Source organism: Falco peregrinus, chromosome 17 (genome assembly GCF_023634155.1).
Source record: "Falco peregrinus isolate bFalPer1 chromosome 17, bFalPer1.pri, whole genome shotgun sequence".
NCBI classification, from domain to species: domain Eukaryota; kingdom Metazoa; phylum Chordata; class Aves; order Falconiformes; family Falconidae; genus Falco; species Falco peregrinus.
In genome coordinates, this window is record NC_073737.1 from 2,791,515 (window position 1) to 2,808,661 (window position 17,147).

Here is a 17,147-nt window from a genome sequence, read left to right on the forward strand (position 1 = left end):
TGCTGCTGCCGTATTTTTTTTTTTTTTTCCTAAGTCTGCTGCTGTTTTTCTGGCTCTTGAGAAGTTGTTGGGGTTCAGTAATGTTGTCGCGGTTGGGGACGCCAGGTAAAAATGTCCCATGAATGAAATAAATAGTAAATAACAATACAAAATAACAATGCAAAATAACTAATAATAATGAAAATAATGGTGATGATAATAATAATGATAACAACCCTCCAAGCTGCCTAATTAACACCTTTGCTCTTTTTAAAAGACCTTCACTTGACTCGCGCTGCCTGCCTTACGTGCTGTGTAAATGAATTGTTGCCATTTTTATCTATAGGATATATAATCCCTGCCACGAGGTTGGGCTTGAGTTTGGGCAGTGTAGGAGAAGGTGTGATGCTGCCGTTCCTGATGGAGCACGGTTGATCTCGCTTTGAACCTGGCTGGAGAGCTCTTGTGGCATTTACTCTTTAGGGTCGTGTTTTAGCAGTCAGGGGAGCTAAGGGGGGAAAGAAAACGACCCCCCAACCCCGAATTAGCAGGATTTCTGACAGAATTTGTTGTGTAGAATTATTATCGACCTGTCCAGATTCCTAAGTGACTCCGTGCTTTGGGGTGAGGTGCTTCAGACCAGCAAAATTCCCCAATTCTCCGAGAACAATTTCATTTCAGGGATGTTCTTTGCCAGTGACGAAGCCATACGGGTTGAGATTTATGAAGATTTCATATGAATAGTACATTGTATTGCCAGTAATCAGTTTATAGCGGTTACTAATTACAAAACAGCTGTGAAAGCCAGCTTTTGGAAGCGTGGCATCTGTACTATTGCCAAGGCGCGCTTTTTGCAAGAGCAGAGATGGTAGCTGGCTTTGTTTCTAGCAATGCAATGCTGCTCGAAAACGTAAATTTTGGTTGTTCTGGCTAATTGCTGCTTTGGCTTCTACAGAGGGGGGACTCGGGGGGTGTTATTTAGCAGCCAGGGATTTACGGGTGGGTGGGGGGGTGTATGTGTTCAGCAAGCGATTTGGGAATTCCTGGTAACAGGAAAGCAAATCCATTTTTTTTGGATTTAGGATTTTAGGAAAAATAAAAAAAAAATATTTGGATTTTAGGAAAAAAAAATACAAAAAAAATGGGAAAGCAAAAGACCTCTGGCGCATCTTAGGAAACCAGACGGGAACTGGTTTCGTATTCCCATGTAAACCCAACTGATTTAATGCTCGGTTATGGCAGTGATGTGGATGCTTCTTAGGAATTCTTCTTGGCTTTTAACCTCTTCGTTTGGAGAAAGGAGTTTATGAGAAGGCCAAGGCAACCGGCGGCACCAGGTCACACCAGCGAGATTCCAGCTCAGCTCCTGCTTCCCAAAAGCAGCACCAAGGTAAGGAGGCGGCGGGGGGCTCGTACCTTTTATGAATTAATTAACAGCAGTGAGAGCAGGAGCTCAAGGCCAGGCCAATTCTGCTAGCACCTTGGCCCCGGTTTGCAGCGATGTTCAATAAGCGTTGCTCTGGCTCGTCGACTCTCAATGCCACAAGCCACAGAGGCTTATTTCTTTGCAAAGAACGATAAATTCTAATTTTGATAAGTTACCGTACCTTATTATGAACTTAGCTTTTGACTAAAAAAAGATTTCAACAGGAGCAAAATTTTCATAGCCTCTTTTCAAGGTAATTTCTAAGTTGCTGGATGAAGCAAGAAGGGAGAAGAGATTTTATTTTAACCCAACTGTATCGCCAATCCTCGTTCTTTGGCTCTCTCGGACAAGCCTTACTGTCATGTGGTGGGGGAAACGGCTTTTCAAACTTCGCAGTAGCTTTTGGAGCAGTAAGTCTGAATTAGCCTGCCAGTCTTCCTCTGATGATTATTAAACTTTTTTTTTTTTTTTTTTTTTTTTTTTGATCTTCCACTGGAAATTAGAGATTTCCTGAATGAAGTGTAAATGCACATTTACACGTAGATCAAAGTCAAAATCAAGGTATTTTCTTTTTCCTGCAATGGTGTTACGGATGCGTTCATTAAAAAATGGTTCTGCCTGCATTTTGTTATCGGGCTGAATAAGAGACAATTTACAAGGTTAGGCCACTGTCAGAGACAACCATTACCCGAGCTTTATTAGCTTTATTAGCTTTATTAGCACCGGGATTTACAGCCACTCTCAGGCATCGCGGGGCCCAGGATCGGAGATTTTGGTCAGACCGAGTGTGTTCAGAGGATTATTCTAGTGATGCTCAGGTGGTCTAGATGCCAAAAAGCTACTTTGGGAAAAGTTTACTCCACACTCAGCCCCTTCTACGCGTCCTCCTCCTGCCTCGCTGCCGGAGACAGGGCGATGGACCCCCAACCCCGCATCCCCTGCGCCGACCACCAGCTACTCGGTGTCCAGAGGAGATGTAAAAGCTACAATGCTCAGCCAAAGGTAAGTGCCACCACCAGCTCATTGGTAGTACGGTCACAGTAAGGGTCAATGGAAGAGTCGGACACGAAACCCCCTTAAATTTGACATTTTATTTCATTGCAGAAGAAAAATCCAACATAGGCCTCATTATGTAATGCATCTTTAATTATAAAAATAAGCAAAGAAAATAACTTGCATCTTTCTCATTACTATGATATGTTTCAAATAACCTTTATATGAACACACTGAGCTTTAAAAATGTAATTTAAACAATAAATAATGACATATACCAGATATGCTCACTGTTTATTCCAGTACTCAGCAAAAAAAAAAAAAAACCAAACCCAAACCAAAAACAACCAAAACCCCCAAACTCTCTCCCCTTCTAAGTATCTTTAAATTATAAATACATAATGCAAATTTATAATGGCACAAAACATCTAAAGTGCAAACAAATCACAATGAGAATCATGCAAACATTTCTAGAGAAGCCCCTCCCCACCCCCGCGAGAAATCATTTTGCAACGAACGCAAGATTAAAAAAATAAAGCATTAGAGATTAAATAAAATGTGAAATAGCTGGACTTAACATCGAGAGTCATTCCCCATCCCCAGGGGGATCTCTCTCACCATTCAAACCATTTGGAACTAGGCATCCTTCCCAGTCCATGGGAAGCACCTCTCCCACCCCCACGTCCCCCTCCCCAGTAAGAGGGAGCTTTAAGCGACCAGCTTAGGCTGGATGGCAAAAGTTAGGCAAGGTGAACCCCAGGAATTAGATGTGATGGATGTGTGCTCGCGGCTTCCTTGCTGCTTCAGCATTGGGGAAAAAATAAAAACCAACCCAACTGATGTTACTAAAGCCTCGGGATGCAGCTGAGGGTCCCTCCGGCACAGGGCACCCATGGGTGCCCCCGGCTGGGCTTTGCTTTGCACAGTCACCTGTGGTCCCAGAGCAAATCGAATCGGGGGGAATTATTTTCCCAGTCATCTCCCTACCTGTATCCAGGGGGCAACAAGCTTAAATTCCTACTGGAAAAAAAAAAAATAATTCATTACTACAACCCAAAAGGGCCCCTCCCTGGCCCTGCAAGCGCCTTTATAAACCGTCTTTGGGTTTTTGTAGAAATGGATGCGCAAAGCAACAAGAGAAGCCGCTGGCCATGAGAAGCATCGATGTCCCCAGTGAGCTCTGCTGGTGGAGCCCACTGAGGCCCTGGGTACCCAAACTGGGAGGCTCCATCGCACCGGCGCAGCCATCCAGGCGGTCGGTTGGACGCTGCCTCCAGCCAGGTAAAGACTTTTTTTTAAAAATTATTATTATTTTTCTATAACTCTTGCCCCAAACAGCAATATTGATGCACAAACCCCAGCAGACGTCCCTGTTTTAGTCATCCTCGTCTCCTAACGGTGCAGCGGGAGGGGGGATGCTGTAGGGTGGGAAGTGGCACGTGCGCGGTTCTGGGATCGGTTCCTAAGCGTAAATCAAACTTTCAGGGTCAGGATATTCAAGGGGCCTTTGGTTTTCACCTTGCAAAACTTCCTGGTGTTGGACTCTTATCTACCTGACTGTGATTTAAGAATGAGCAATATTGCATCTTGCTTGCCCTGGATGGCACGATTCAGAGTATTAAAAAAAAAAAAACCAAAAAAAAAACCAACAACCCTCTACCGTCAGCAACATTTTTTGCTGCTTACAATTTTATGACAGCACTTTTGGGCTACATTTAATGAAGACAGCAATATTAGAAATGCTGCCACTGCATCTGTTTTCAATATATTAGCAGCAAGTTATTGTTTAAAGGCTTTGTGGTTTAAAAAAAAAAAAAGTTATATTGCTTTAGATTTTGAAAAGAAAAATAGATTCCCTCCTTTCTTAGCTCTCTAACTAGTTGAGCAAGAGTCATCCACTCTGCAGGCAGACTGTAACGGGATAGATTTGGAGCGTGGAGCTGGCCTCGCTGATGGCCTGCCGCAATGTGGCTTTTTTTGGCTCGCCGAAGCCCGGCCAGGCTACTGTGCAGGGCGCTGGGGTGGCCCAGCCGCGCGGCTCCGCTCCCGTCCGCCCCGGCTGCAGGAGAGCTGGATGGCAGGAAAGGCAGCGCCGAGAGCAGCAACGCAGGGCTCCTCTCCAGGCAGGCACGCTGCTTTACTGCTGAAACTTCAGCGAATTTAAGGGTTTTTTTTTTTTAATTATTAATTTTTTTAAATTTTTCCTCCTGCCTCTCCCCAGAAATCAACTTTCTGAAGGCAGCTATGGGATCCCCAGGTGGCTTTTTGTCAGCCATCTGATAATTCTCCCCAGCAGCGCTTGTGCCTGGGCTGTGCTACGTCTCGTGGAGCGAGGGCTGGCCAGCCTGAACTCTTCTTCCTCCCCCCCTGCCCCCCCTCCCCCCGTTTTAATTATGAGACGCTCATTTCTTCTGGCCCTGTAATTTCTGTCCTAAACATTTTTCTCTCTTCCATTATAAAAAGGCCACGGAGTAGAATGTGAACTCTGCAATACAACAGAGATAACTGTTTCCAGGAAAAAAAGAAATAGCTAACTTACAAAACTAAGTTTATGCAATAAAGTTACTATATTCTGCTCCTTTCAAGCAGACTCTCGTGGAATTTATGTACAGTACATGACAGATTTTAAAACTATTTATACCACAGTTAGAGCAAGACCTTTAATACTCTAGTCTTAAGACAGGGTTTGTTTTTGTTAGATTTCTTTTAAAGCTTTAGACAGTTAAATACAGTACATAGATGTTAGCTTTTAAATACAATGCAGGCTTATGTAACCTTCTGACTAGCTTCAGCCATAGACTGGCACCTCTTTTAATCGTTTCCGTAGTACAAAATGTTCTTTTCCTGATTTGGTGTGTGCTGGGGAGGGGGGGGGTGGGGGGTTTAGTTTTAACTCATTTTGCTCTGTGGTGCCAGGTCACGGTAACTAGACTCATCCAGAGCTAGCGAGTTTGGTGAATCCACGGGTGAAGAAGAGCTCTGTTGGAAGGGTTAGGACTGCATGACACTAAGAGACCAGGAATATGACATTCATATTCGTCCATGGCCAGCACAGATTCATAACACGAATTCCACCGACATCTTTAGGATGTGCAATAGTTAGTAGTGCATCTATCGCCGCCTACCCGCTTACTACAAGAGAGAATAAGCTATCCTCCTCGGTGCCAACTCTTCAGACTTCACTGGTGTTAGCACTACAGTACGTTTAGGGTTCGATGTCTGAAGGCCTGACTACTGTACGGTTATATTTAAGACTAAGATCGTTCAGGAATATCTTTTTTTTTGTTTGTGTGATTTTGTTTTTTTTTTTTGTGGGGAAGAAAAGAGATGGAGACGTTTTGATGGCAGGAAAGCTGAGACACTGAACACAGACCCATGCAAAAAGTTTTGTTCGAGAGGAATAGAAAATATGAATGACTAAATCTAAAACCAGTTCCTAGTCGTTATTAAAACTAGCTACAGTACACTTGGGTTGGGTGCATTCCTCCTCTAGAAGAGAGACCTCAGCTTTGGTAGCGCTTCGCATCCCTTACACACCCAGCGTGGCTCCCCCGAGGTGTTACGCGCTTTCGGCGGAGCTGCGCTTCGCGTGGGCCGGGACGGACCCCTCACCTCGGAGGTTCCTGAAGTAGAGTTTGAGCTTCTGCGGCTCGGTGATCCGTCTCCTGGCGAAGTCTGCCCGCGGGTGGCCTTGGGCGCAGTGGTCTGTCTGCAGCAGGTGGAAGAGGCTTGCCATGTTGGGGCCAATCTTCTCCATCAAGCTGTCCTTGATGGTGCTGACAGTCTCTTCATCACACTCCAGTAAGCTTCTCACCAGCTTGTTGTAATACCTGCAACGAGAGTTTCCCTCTGTTATGCCAAGGCAGCTCCCAGCCAGACAAAAGAAATAAGGTAAGAGCTGATCTCAAGCCAGGAGAGACCAGTCATTGCAGCAAAACTGTGAGAATCAGAACTTTTCAGTCATTGCAGCAAAACTGTGAGAATCAGAACTTTTCAGTCATTGCAGCAAAACTGTGAGAATCAGAATTTTTAAGTCATTGCAGCAAAACTATGAGAATCAGAACTTTTCAGTCATTCAGGGTGTGTCCGAAATGGATTTTTGACGTGCGCAATTGTGCATATTCTAATTGCATCTGATGCCCTGAAAATCAGAACTTTTAAGTCATTGCAACCAAACTATGGGAATCAGAACTTTTCAGTCATTGCAACAAAACTATGGGAATCAGAACTTTTCAGTCATTCAGGGTTTGTCTGAAATGGATTTTTGACGTGCGCAATTGTACATATTCTCATTGCATCTAACAAACACCCTGGACTGGAGATGCAGTGCCCATGACGTACGGAAGGAACACAACCCGTCAAACTTCTAGTTCAGTTGTTCTAAACGAGCGGCTGCTCCAGCTCTGCAAGGTCACAGGCTCCAAGCACAAGCGCTTCTGGTGTTACCCTGGTGGGTTGGGAAGAAGGTGGGAGCGAGGAGCTGAGACGATGTAGTAATTGGCATCGATGTGTGTTTTACTTGCTGCTAAACCACCTGACTTTCTAGAGCTTTAGGGAGAAAAGGAACTGCATGTTTCCAAGAGGCAGATACTGCCCGTCGTCAGACGGGCTAACGGACTAAAGAGGCCACCGGTCGGAGCTGGCACGACCCCTCCTATGAATGTGTCCATCCCTGTGGCACCAGCCCCTTTTGTCCCTCTCCCTTCCCCTGCATGCACAGCCTTTAGCAAGAAGAGAAGCAAGCTCAGTCCACGTCAGAGCCTGACAGATGCCCGTCTTCCCTGGGGACAGCTCTTCAGGACATACAATCGGTTGTCACGTCCAACAAGCTGACCATGCATTAAATCACAAGTGAGGACCTTCTGCTTTGCCCTGTTGCGTGCCTGCCTCCTCTGCAGCCTGCTGCTCCCTTTCTGCCTTCCAGCAGCCTTGAAGCGCACGTTCCTCGCTCACGGAGGGAGCCAGGAATTTGTGCTGATCTGTTTCCCCAGCGCTGCTTGAGCCAAGAGGAGAAAACAGTGCTCAAAGGGACGATGCTCCACGGGGCTGAAGCTGAACCAGCGCTGGGAGAGAGCAAAGCTGGCCAGTGGGACCTCACGGTACGAGAGCATCTTCCTAGGGAGTGAAGGCTGGGAAACGAGGAGCAGTCCCATAGCCGCTGTGCCGCTTCTGCCTGAAAGGACAGCGGGGAACTTATTTTAAGCCTTTAAGGTCACCGTGACATTTTTCCACGGGAGCAGAGAAGAGAATAACCTGCAGGTGGAGGAGGGGAAGGAAGAGGGAAATGAGAGTTCACATTCAAAGCCTTTCCTAACTCTCAGCTCTGGCCTTTAGAGCAGCCAGTGGAGGTCAGGTGAGGTTAGAGTTTCTGCCGCACTTCAAGTACAAAAGGACCAGGCTTTGGCACGCTGAGGCACAGCTCGGCAGCGCTAATGCTAAGGTCTGAAGTGTGCACGGTAGTTGATGCTGAACACATCTGTGCGAGCCACGCAGCCAGCCTAAACCCGTCCCAGTCTACCGGGACAGGGGAACAGATCCTCTCCGCCTTCCTCTGCCGCGCTGCCTCCACCTCCTTCACGCGAATCCAGCTCGGCCGTTTCCATCGCTGGAGCTGCAAGCCAACAGCTCGCTAGGGCCTTTCGGGAGCTCGACTGGAAGCAAAAGCAACAAGGCTTTCCTCTCCTCCTGCTCCTGCCATGAGATTAAATCGCAGGAAGATGCTATGACCTTTAACTACTTCCCCTCAGTGTCCCAGGCCAAGTGGCACATTCTTATTCTGTGGCTATGTTGGGACAGGGGCTGGGAAAGCAGGATGCTTTAGGAGACCTTAGTGTAAACTATTAGCTGGGAAATCCTGCTGCTTTTGTTACTCAACATGGCATAATATCCTCTGGCTTCGACGAGGGTTGGCGGCTGGGGGGGAGGGGTTCCCTCTGCCTCAGGAGACAGCGGCTCCGGTTCAGGCTCAGCCCTCTGAAGAGGAACATCCCCAACACGTATGACACTGCTGCTGCTGCTGTCCCTGCATCCTCCCTCGCTCAAGGGTCCTCCCTTCGCCCCGACACCCCTACAGCCCCACCAAGGGCTGTTTAACTCTGCCGACTATCCCATCAACCCGAACTGCTCTTTCAGCCTATAAAACACTGATGTGACGTGATGATGATGATGAAGTGCTGCCTGCGCCTCATCCCAGCCCTTGGGGGAACACTGAAGCAAACCTCTTCCAAATTTGCTAGGGGGAAAGACACACAAGTATAATTTTCGCCTTCCCACAAGTGTAATTTTCTGGCTAGAATATGTACAATGGAGTTTTCTGTAACAAATTTGTGCTGCAGAGCTGCAGCATCTACATATCACTTGCATGCCTGTCCCAGGATGGATCTGGAAGTTGAAGATGCTTCTAGATCAAATCAAACAGCCACCCCAGAGGAGCTGTAGCACTTGCCACAGCCAGCCAACATGTTAAATTGCAGCTTGGTCTGCTTGCACTCTGATTCTAGAGCATATTTACTCAAAGTGTTCAAAAAAGATCCCTTTTATCCCAATCACAAGACTCAGCACTGATTGTTCCAGGATATAGAGGAAGCCATCCCTGCCCTTGCAGCGTGACTGTGCAGACTGCAGCAGCTCCCTGAAGCCTCTCTCTGTCCCTTGTCCTTGGAGGATGGGGACAGGGCGGTTCTGTGCTCAGATAAAGGCACCGGGAAGCAGCGTGATGTGCCCGTTGCTGCAGGCAGCCTTGGCTATCAAGAAGGAACAGGGGTGAAGACAACCCTAAAAGGGACTGTTAAGAACACCAGGCTGTCCCTAGAAACATGAACTACTAGATCACGGCAGAAGAAGGTTATAGAGGAGCCTGTTTGCTGGTTCCCTTTAAACTTTCCCAGTCCTTCCCATTCCCAGGGTAAGTCAGTTTGGAGGGGCCACACAAACCCGAGGAAGGGGATGGCAGCAGGAGTGAAGCTACAAGATGCTGAGAAGCTCTTAAGTGCTCAGCACGCCAGAGATGCTGTATTAATGGAACCGGTTTGGTATTTAGAAGCTCTGATTACCATTACACCGCATTCAAAGGAGAAGAACTAACACCGAAACAAACTCCAGGCTTTGAAGTCATGTATGACTGGTTAATTTTATGATTCTCCCCTGGAGATGTTTATAAGTGTATTTCCCAAAAAGAGAATCCGAAGAATGCTGGTAAAACTTAACAAGGATTTGAAAAAGGCAGAGAACATTACTTCGGATAAGCTACATTAGGACTTGCGAGAAATTAATCAACTTGCTGCCTCTAATTTCTTTCCCCGTGCTGCCCATTTTTTCAGTTCCTGCCTTTCAGCTGAGGAAAGCTCCACGTACCGGTTTGAGAACTGATTTGGAAGCTGGATGACCTCCGTGATGGCTTCAGGATTTCGTTTCGCAATGCCGCACATGTCCAGCTTGCTGTAGCACTCCTCTTGCACTTCGGAGATCATTCTTTGGAACGTGGAGCACCTCCGGATGGCAAGGAACACCTTGGACGTCACCCCATTTGCAATGCATTTCAAGCTTTCTTTCACAAAAGCTTTTCCCTGGAAACAGAAGGAAAAAACTTAAAACTGCAGCAGATTTCATAGAAAGGGATGTATTAGCAGGTACTCCGCTGTGGCTGGCTTCTATTAATTACCCTTGCTGCAATTAAGGACCTGCAAGGTAAGGTCCCTTACCAATCAGGGCAGGGAATTGGACCCTAAATGCTGGCGATTACCACAGTTACGGTTCACAGTGGTTTCGGTTGGGATGCAGGCGGTCCAGGGAGAACAGCAAGCTCCCGTTCCCAAAAGATGTAGGCAATGGAAGCCGTGGCGTGAACAGACCCAAAAGCGCCAGCACCAGAGATGGGCCAATTCTGCCCTCCGGGAGGGGGCTGGACCGCTCGCTGCGTGCCAGCGATTTAACACATCTGGTTCACCAGACCTCAGGATGCTTTAGGAGTTTTTAGGTTTGTCCTCGGGAGTGAGAGCACAGGGAACACGGGGGGTGCGCACGTTTTGGGAAGAAAGTAGGAGGAAAGGGGCCTTGGCAGAGCCACAGCCCTCTGATATTATCCTATTTATTCTGCAGCGAGTGACTGCAGCTCCGGAGAGGCTGATCTGGCCATGCATTCCCAGGCCTGAAGACTTCCAATTCAAATCCCAGCCCTGTGCCAGGTCACACAGTCAGAAGACTTACTTTGTTAGAAGAACGTTTATATTTCCTCCTGAAGAGGAAACTTAGCTCTCCGCCCCACAAAACGCTCCTTGCCAAGTCCTCACACGTAGCATACAGTATGTGGAAAATGTACCGTAGAAAACAGCCCTGAAGGATGCGTTCGGAGCCAAAAAACCAACACCACGGGTCAGAGGAGCAGCTGAGCAGCAGGAAGGGCTGCAAGCAAGGAAGGGTTAAGCCTGCGCAGACCCCATCTCCATGAGGACAGAGAAATTAAGGCATCCGTTCAGCAAAGCCCATGTTTTAGGACTCGTTAAAAACCCTTCATTGAATCAGGGCATGAAAAGGCAGCTCTAACGGCGAGGTATTATTCTCGTCCCCTTTATACTCGTAACCGTACCTGAGTGTCGAATTTAGCAGCGCTGTACAGGAAGGACTTGCAGATGTCGTACATGCCATCCGTGTCGCACGTGGAGTTCTCCAGGCAGGCGAAGGCCCCGCAGCCCACCTGGAGGGCACTGTTCAGGCAGCGAACTACCTCAGCTGCGGAGAGAGGCACAGGCACTACGTCAGCCCCGCGCTGCTCGCCCCTGCCCCGCGCTGGAAAGCCCTTCTCCGGCGCAAAGTCACGCTCAAGCAGTAGCCTCGTGGCTTTTGGGGACCGGAGGGAGAGGTGAGGAACTTCCCCGCAAAGGGATTCATTGACCGAAGTCATGCGAGAGAACGAGGAACAGAGATGGCAACTACCAAACCCTTCCACTGGTTACATCGGGTAGTCCCTGGCTAGATGGAGACCTATAGGTCCATCCCAACCTCATGCTGACTGCATGCACTTCCAGCTTTCTCCAGAGCTCCTCTAAAGAAGACCAAAGCAATGAGGCTGAGCCCATGGGGAGCTCTGGGCGGCGAGGTCTCCTCCGCGGTCCTGGACCAACGGGAGGTCGGAGCAGCTTGGCAACACCTGGCTCACAAACCTCCTCAGAAAATGAGACTGAAGTGACGGCGGTTGCCAATAACCTGCACTTACTGCGAGGCAGCGCTGGGTTTGCTGGCGCTGGAGCTACCTCTGCTTTTCTAAAAAGCCTAACGTACCTAAACCTACAATTTTTAGCTTGCGTGTCCATTAGCAGTACTGCAAAGGACTTGCACGAGCAGCTTGGTGCTAAATACTGACCTGGTACCCAGCAGCTTGCAAGCATAGCCAGGAAAGGTCGTATTGCCAAAGATTCGCAGAGACAAGGGGCATTTGGGCAGAGAAAGTTCAGGTAATGGAGCTGACCATGTATAATTAAAATCGTCGAGGCAGCAGTCAGTCTGAACAGGAGGGTATCCATGTCATCCCGTCTTTTTTAGTGCAGATACTATGCATTTTAACAATGAATCAGCAGTATTGCCACATGATTGCCCTGAAATTAGTAGGGATTAACCTTTTTTTGGTAAGATGAACATCTGTCCCCTTATGTGGCTGTGCAAGGCATATTCATTACTTTTGCAGATCGTGTTACCAGACATTCTTTAGGAAAGAAATGCAAACCCAGCGTCTCCCATCAAAATCCTAGGTGTGGGAAAAGTGAGGATTTGCATTTAGTGGAAGAGAACACACCTTATTAAGAGCTAAGTTGTAGCCTAAAGACGTATCTATAGAACTAGGATCTTTACAGAAAAGAGGAGAGAGAAAAAAAAATTTAAAAAAAAAAAAATAGTCACCCAATTAACCCCTTCTCGTTCTCCGCTCTTGCTTACGTGCCTGAAGGGAGAAATATTTGGTAAGATCATCCTCTCCCCAGTTCATAACCTCACCATCGCCCAAGTCATTCCCATAATTATGTTTCCACAGGTTCAAATTATAACTTTGCTTTCAGCAGACTTAGTATGCATTAAGCTTTTATTGTTTTAGGCACGGTGCAATAGTGAGACCCTATGTTTCTATAGCAACCAAATACAAAAGGAAATTGAGCAAACACCCTAGTATAATGCTGCAGAGCCTTGCAGATCTAAAATAAGACATCTGTTAATGAGCTCCAAATTAGAGACCTAATATCTTTTCAGTATACTAGAAGACAGATTTTTAATTTCCATTGTTCAAGACAATGTGTCCAACTTATCTAAGCATCTATAGTGCACAAAGTAGACACATCCAGAGATGACTTGCCAGCGATTTTTTTTTTTTTCTATCCATTGTAAAAGCAAGTTTGCTAAATGTCACAATCGCATTTTTATGGTACCATCTAACTGATAGCAATCAGTTTTTTTGAAAATAAATGCTAGCGGTGGACAGTTTCTAGGTTACTGCGTTCTTCAAAGTCGCATATCTCTCTCCCCCTCTTTGAATAGACAGATGTTTGGCAGAACAATGGTTCAGACAAATTTCCACGGATTTTATCAACTTCCTAAAAAGCAAGGAATTTAACACCAAAGTATGATTGCAATTGGAGAAGAGAGAAAGATACATGCAAATAGGGGGTGGGGGGGTGAGGTGGGGGGGGAAAGTACATGGAACTCAGTAGGTGGGGGAGGAGGAGAGAGAAGGGATTGCATCCTGCAAGCAGATCACACACCGGTTCCCTGACCCAGCTCCTGAAAGGAAGATTTCTTCTCCAGCTACGCACCAATATCCTCCTTAACCAGACCCTTAAATTAATATTTGCTCCTACCAGCAGTTATAGCAAAAGAGAGGAAAAAAAAAAAGAAAAAAAGAAAAAAAAAAAAGAAAAATCAGCAGTAGAGATATCTGAAACAGTTTAAGACATCAGGGTTCAGGCTGAAAACCCTCCTTGCTGGGTGTTACCTGAGTTCTGGGCTGCAACCCTGGGTTTCCTGGGGCTCACAGAGTCATTCTGTTCAGCTTCATAGGATGCAGACGCACTGATCACCAGCAGCAGGAGCAAACCAGACTTTAGGAGCATTCTCTGACAAGTTTCCGCTAAGTGTGGTTTGTTTTTTGGTTTTTTTTTTTTTTTTGGGTGGCTTTTTTTTTTCTAGTTTGGAATTTTTTTTTTTTATATATATATATATATATATATATATAGTGTATGTGCGTGTGTCTTTCTCTCCTCTTCCACTCCGGCTGGAGTGAGGCTGTGGATCCGGCTGGGAGCTCCCGGGTGGAGAGAGGCTGGATGCTGGCGAGGCTGGGGGATGCGCAGCCTGGCCCCTCTGGCTGCTGCTGGCTGGGGGACCAGCGTGGCGAGGGCTTTTATAGCCGCCCTTATCGGTCCCCCCGCGGGCTGCCGAGCCAATCGGCAGGCGCTGGGCAGAGCCAACGGCTGCCTGGACTCATTCAAGCCCCACAAAACTGCAACTTCACAGGAAGAATATTTTCCAGCCCATTAAAAGTACCTGCCAAACAACAAGCACCCAAAAGTTAAGCGGCCGGCGAAGTGGGAGGGGAGGGGGGGCACACACACGCCGGGACTTCCGAGGGATAATTGAGCTGAAGGAAATGACAGGGCAGCCCTAAATCATCCCCCAGCCCACCACCACCACCACCATCACCTGCCCTTTAAGAAAAGCTATTTTTTCCCAGCCCTTTAGCAGTTATCCCAGGGTTCCAGCAGCTTGGAAGAAGGGAAAGGGGCATTTTGTACGGGGGCCGGGGGGTGGGGGGGGGGCTGGTGGCCAACCCTCAGGCGGTGGGTCAGCCCCTCATCCCTGACCCCAGCCCCCTCCAGCATGGCGAAGGGGACGTACCTGTGTGCGTGCGGATGGGAGGCATCGCCTCTCGCCTGCCAAAGCACGTGTGCGCCGCGCCGAGCCCGTGCAACACACCCCGCGCCTCACGTAGGCACATGCAAATACCCTCCCGGTGCCTAAAACCTTATTCCTGCCTTCTCTTCCCCTCACTGACACAATGACATGAATAAAACCACACGTTCATAGCTCAGCCTTCAGCACAGTCTGCCTTTTACTGCTTCCCAGCGAAGCTCACGAAACAATTTTTTTAGGTGTTCGGTTGCCGTCCATCCCCCCCCCCCCCCCCCCCCCGCCCCCCCCCAATTCAGTCCTGTTTTTCAGATTTCATAACGGGAGGAGGCACCCTAATGCTCGATTTAATCTTCATTTTAATAGGCACATAATGAGGATTAACACACTGGAGAACTGATTATCCTGTATACCAGAGACAATTTAAGGCTCTGAGTATTTAAGGGATGAAAATATAAGCGCTGGTATTAAGCCTCAGACCTGAAAGGGAATCAGGAAGGTGCATGGAGAGAGAAGATTTATAGATAAAAAGTTACTAACTCCTGCAGCTTAGAAGAAGTTGGAAGATTTAGATATCAGGCATTACTGATCAGAGCTTCTTTTGGCTCTTGAGCATGTTTGATTCCCCCTCAGCCATCCCCACAATCTTTTCTGCCAAAGGAAAAAAAAAAAAATAATCCCCTCGTATCTGTGGTGCCAGGCAAGGAAAGGCAGCTCGAATAGACTCACAGATCCATCCAGATACAGAAATTCTGTTTGCATGAACCGATTCTACAGATTTCATTTCAGTGGAGGTGCAAAAACCCCCCCTCGTCCTGTGGGCATTCATTCAGGGTTGTGTGCGGCTAAATTTAAAAAAGTCAATAAGGAAGCAATTTAAAGAAAAACAGAAGTAGCCTCTTCCTTAGTGGAGCTCCAGAAACAGTGTCCGCTGCTTTACCTCATCCCTGCCTTTTTTTTTTTTTTTTTTTTTTTTTTTTGCCTAGGTTTGACAGCTCGGAGTGTGACAACGGGGCAGCTCCAGGGTCCTCGCCCCATCCCCGAGCTCTGATTTCTCTTCCCAGAAGGAGCTGATGGCTCGGTGCGGGCTGCTCAGTCCCCGTCCCCTTGGCATGGTTGGTGTCAGCTTCGGCTGGAACAGGAACAGGAGCGGAGCGAGGTTGTGCTCCTGCCTTGGGGTCAAAAGAACAGCTGTGCCAGATGTTCCAAGAACATTCAAAAAAGCACTGAAACAGAAGGGTTTCGAGTTTCGGCTTTCGGCTCAGTTTGGTGACACCGAGCCAATTTCATTAAGTAAATAATAATAATAAAAAAAGTAAATAATAAAAAAAGAAAAAAAAAAAGAAAAAAAAAAGAGAGAAAAAAAAAAAAGCAGCAACCCTGCTGTGGTTTCTCTGCTTAATAGGACGGGTCCAGTCTGCAAGTGAGAATAATCCCATAGGGTTTGATTCTCATTAAATCAAAGGCAACTCTGGCATTGACTTCAATGGGGGATGAATCACCATTCTATCTAAGTCCTATTTGGAGTGGAAGCATTGTATTTTCCACAAAATTGAATTTCAAACTCAAAGCCCAATTTCTCCACCCCTTCACCCCCAAGGTGAACATTCCTACTTGTCTTTTTTAATGTTGCAGGCTGAACTGTAAGTAGTTTGCAAAACAAAACAGGTCGCCCTGGCCCTCTGAGCACGTATACCTCCTGATTTGAGTCCAAGTGTAAGGAAAAATTAGTAGCAAGTAGTTCCTATAGATACTAAAATCCTTCCAGCACATTTTCTGTTCTTTTTCATATCGTTATCCCAGGGCTGATTTACTCCTCTGAGGACGTATTTAGTGTCTGTACCTGCCCTTTATTTTCAGAGCAACCTGTTTTAATTACAAACGGCAGTAACAGGAGCTCAGCTGTAAGATGAGGCTCAGCTTGGTAATGGGAACAGGCACCAGGATCCCGTGCGATATGTTGGATCAGGACATGTGTAAACATTAGAACAGCAGAAAAAACTCATCGAGCCTCCAAAAAGACCCTGGGAAGGCAATACCTTTATAACTGCTCTGAGAAAGTGGGAAAACGAATGCAGGAGTGAAGGACCCACACCGAATCGCAGTCAGATTTGGCAGGAGACTTGTACAAGCAAATTTCTGCATGAGCCATTGGAGTCCTTTGGTACCAGAGCATGTTTGCATGACTTATTGTGCATGCTGAAGGCGCCAAGAGCTGCAAAATCCCCCTGTGACTCCCATTCCTCACTGGCTGGTGATGGTGGAGGAGCTGGGCTTCTCTCTCGTACTCTGGCTTTTAAAGGGAGAAAGAAGCAACCAGCGCATGAATCATTGAGATTGTACGAAGATCGGTGGTTCGCCCATGCCATGGTCATGCCTTGAAGACTTGTTAGAGGGTTTAGGGACACAAGAGACTGTTATTGTTACAGCACAAGCTTTTTCCCTAAAAATCTGCCTCCTGTTGTGAGCTAATAGCTGGCCTATACCCTGGAGATCTCACCAGAAGAGGGGAAAAAATCCCCAAAAATAAAAACCTGGAAGGAGTTCCACGAGTCATTACCAAAGGCTGGGTATAACCTGCTGGAAAAATTTTCTCTGTGGCTTAGCTGGCAGGTTAAACGCCGCCCTGGAGTAGGAGGGTTTGTTTCCTGGCTGATCCATGTAAAGAGAAAAAAAGCTTGTGCTGTGAGCCCCCCGCGGGCTGTCCCCCCCCTTTCCATTTCCATTCAAGAGATGCCATTAAATCGCACAGTACCTGCTATTGTACCGCTCCGAGTCTATTCCCAAGGTGTAAAGATTTTTGTCCAACCTCACTAAGAAACATCGGGGAAAAGAAAAGAACAAAAACAAAAACAAAAAAAAA

At 47.1% G+C, this 17,147-nt stretch overlaps 1 protein-coding gene across 1 annotated transcript; it reads right to left on the reverse strand.

The window, feature by feature from the left end:
* Positions 1–2,477: 2,477 nt before the first annotated feature.
* STC1 (stanniocalcin 1) lies at positions 2,478–13,862 on the reverse strand. Its single transcript, XM_055820410.1, is given in 6 exon segments — positions 2,478–6,228; positions 9,752–9,963; positions 10,983–11,125; positions 13,371–13,545; positions 13,610–13,801; positions 13,803–13,862. Coding segments are annotated over 6 exon segments (1,053 nt in total). The 3' UTR covers positions 2,478–5,957.
* Positions 13,863–17,147: the final 3,285 nt, after the last annotated feature.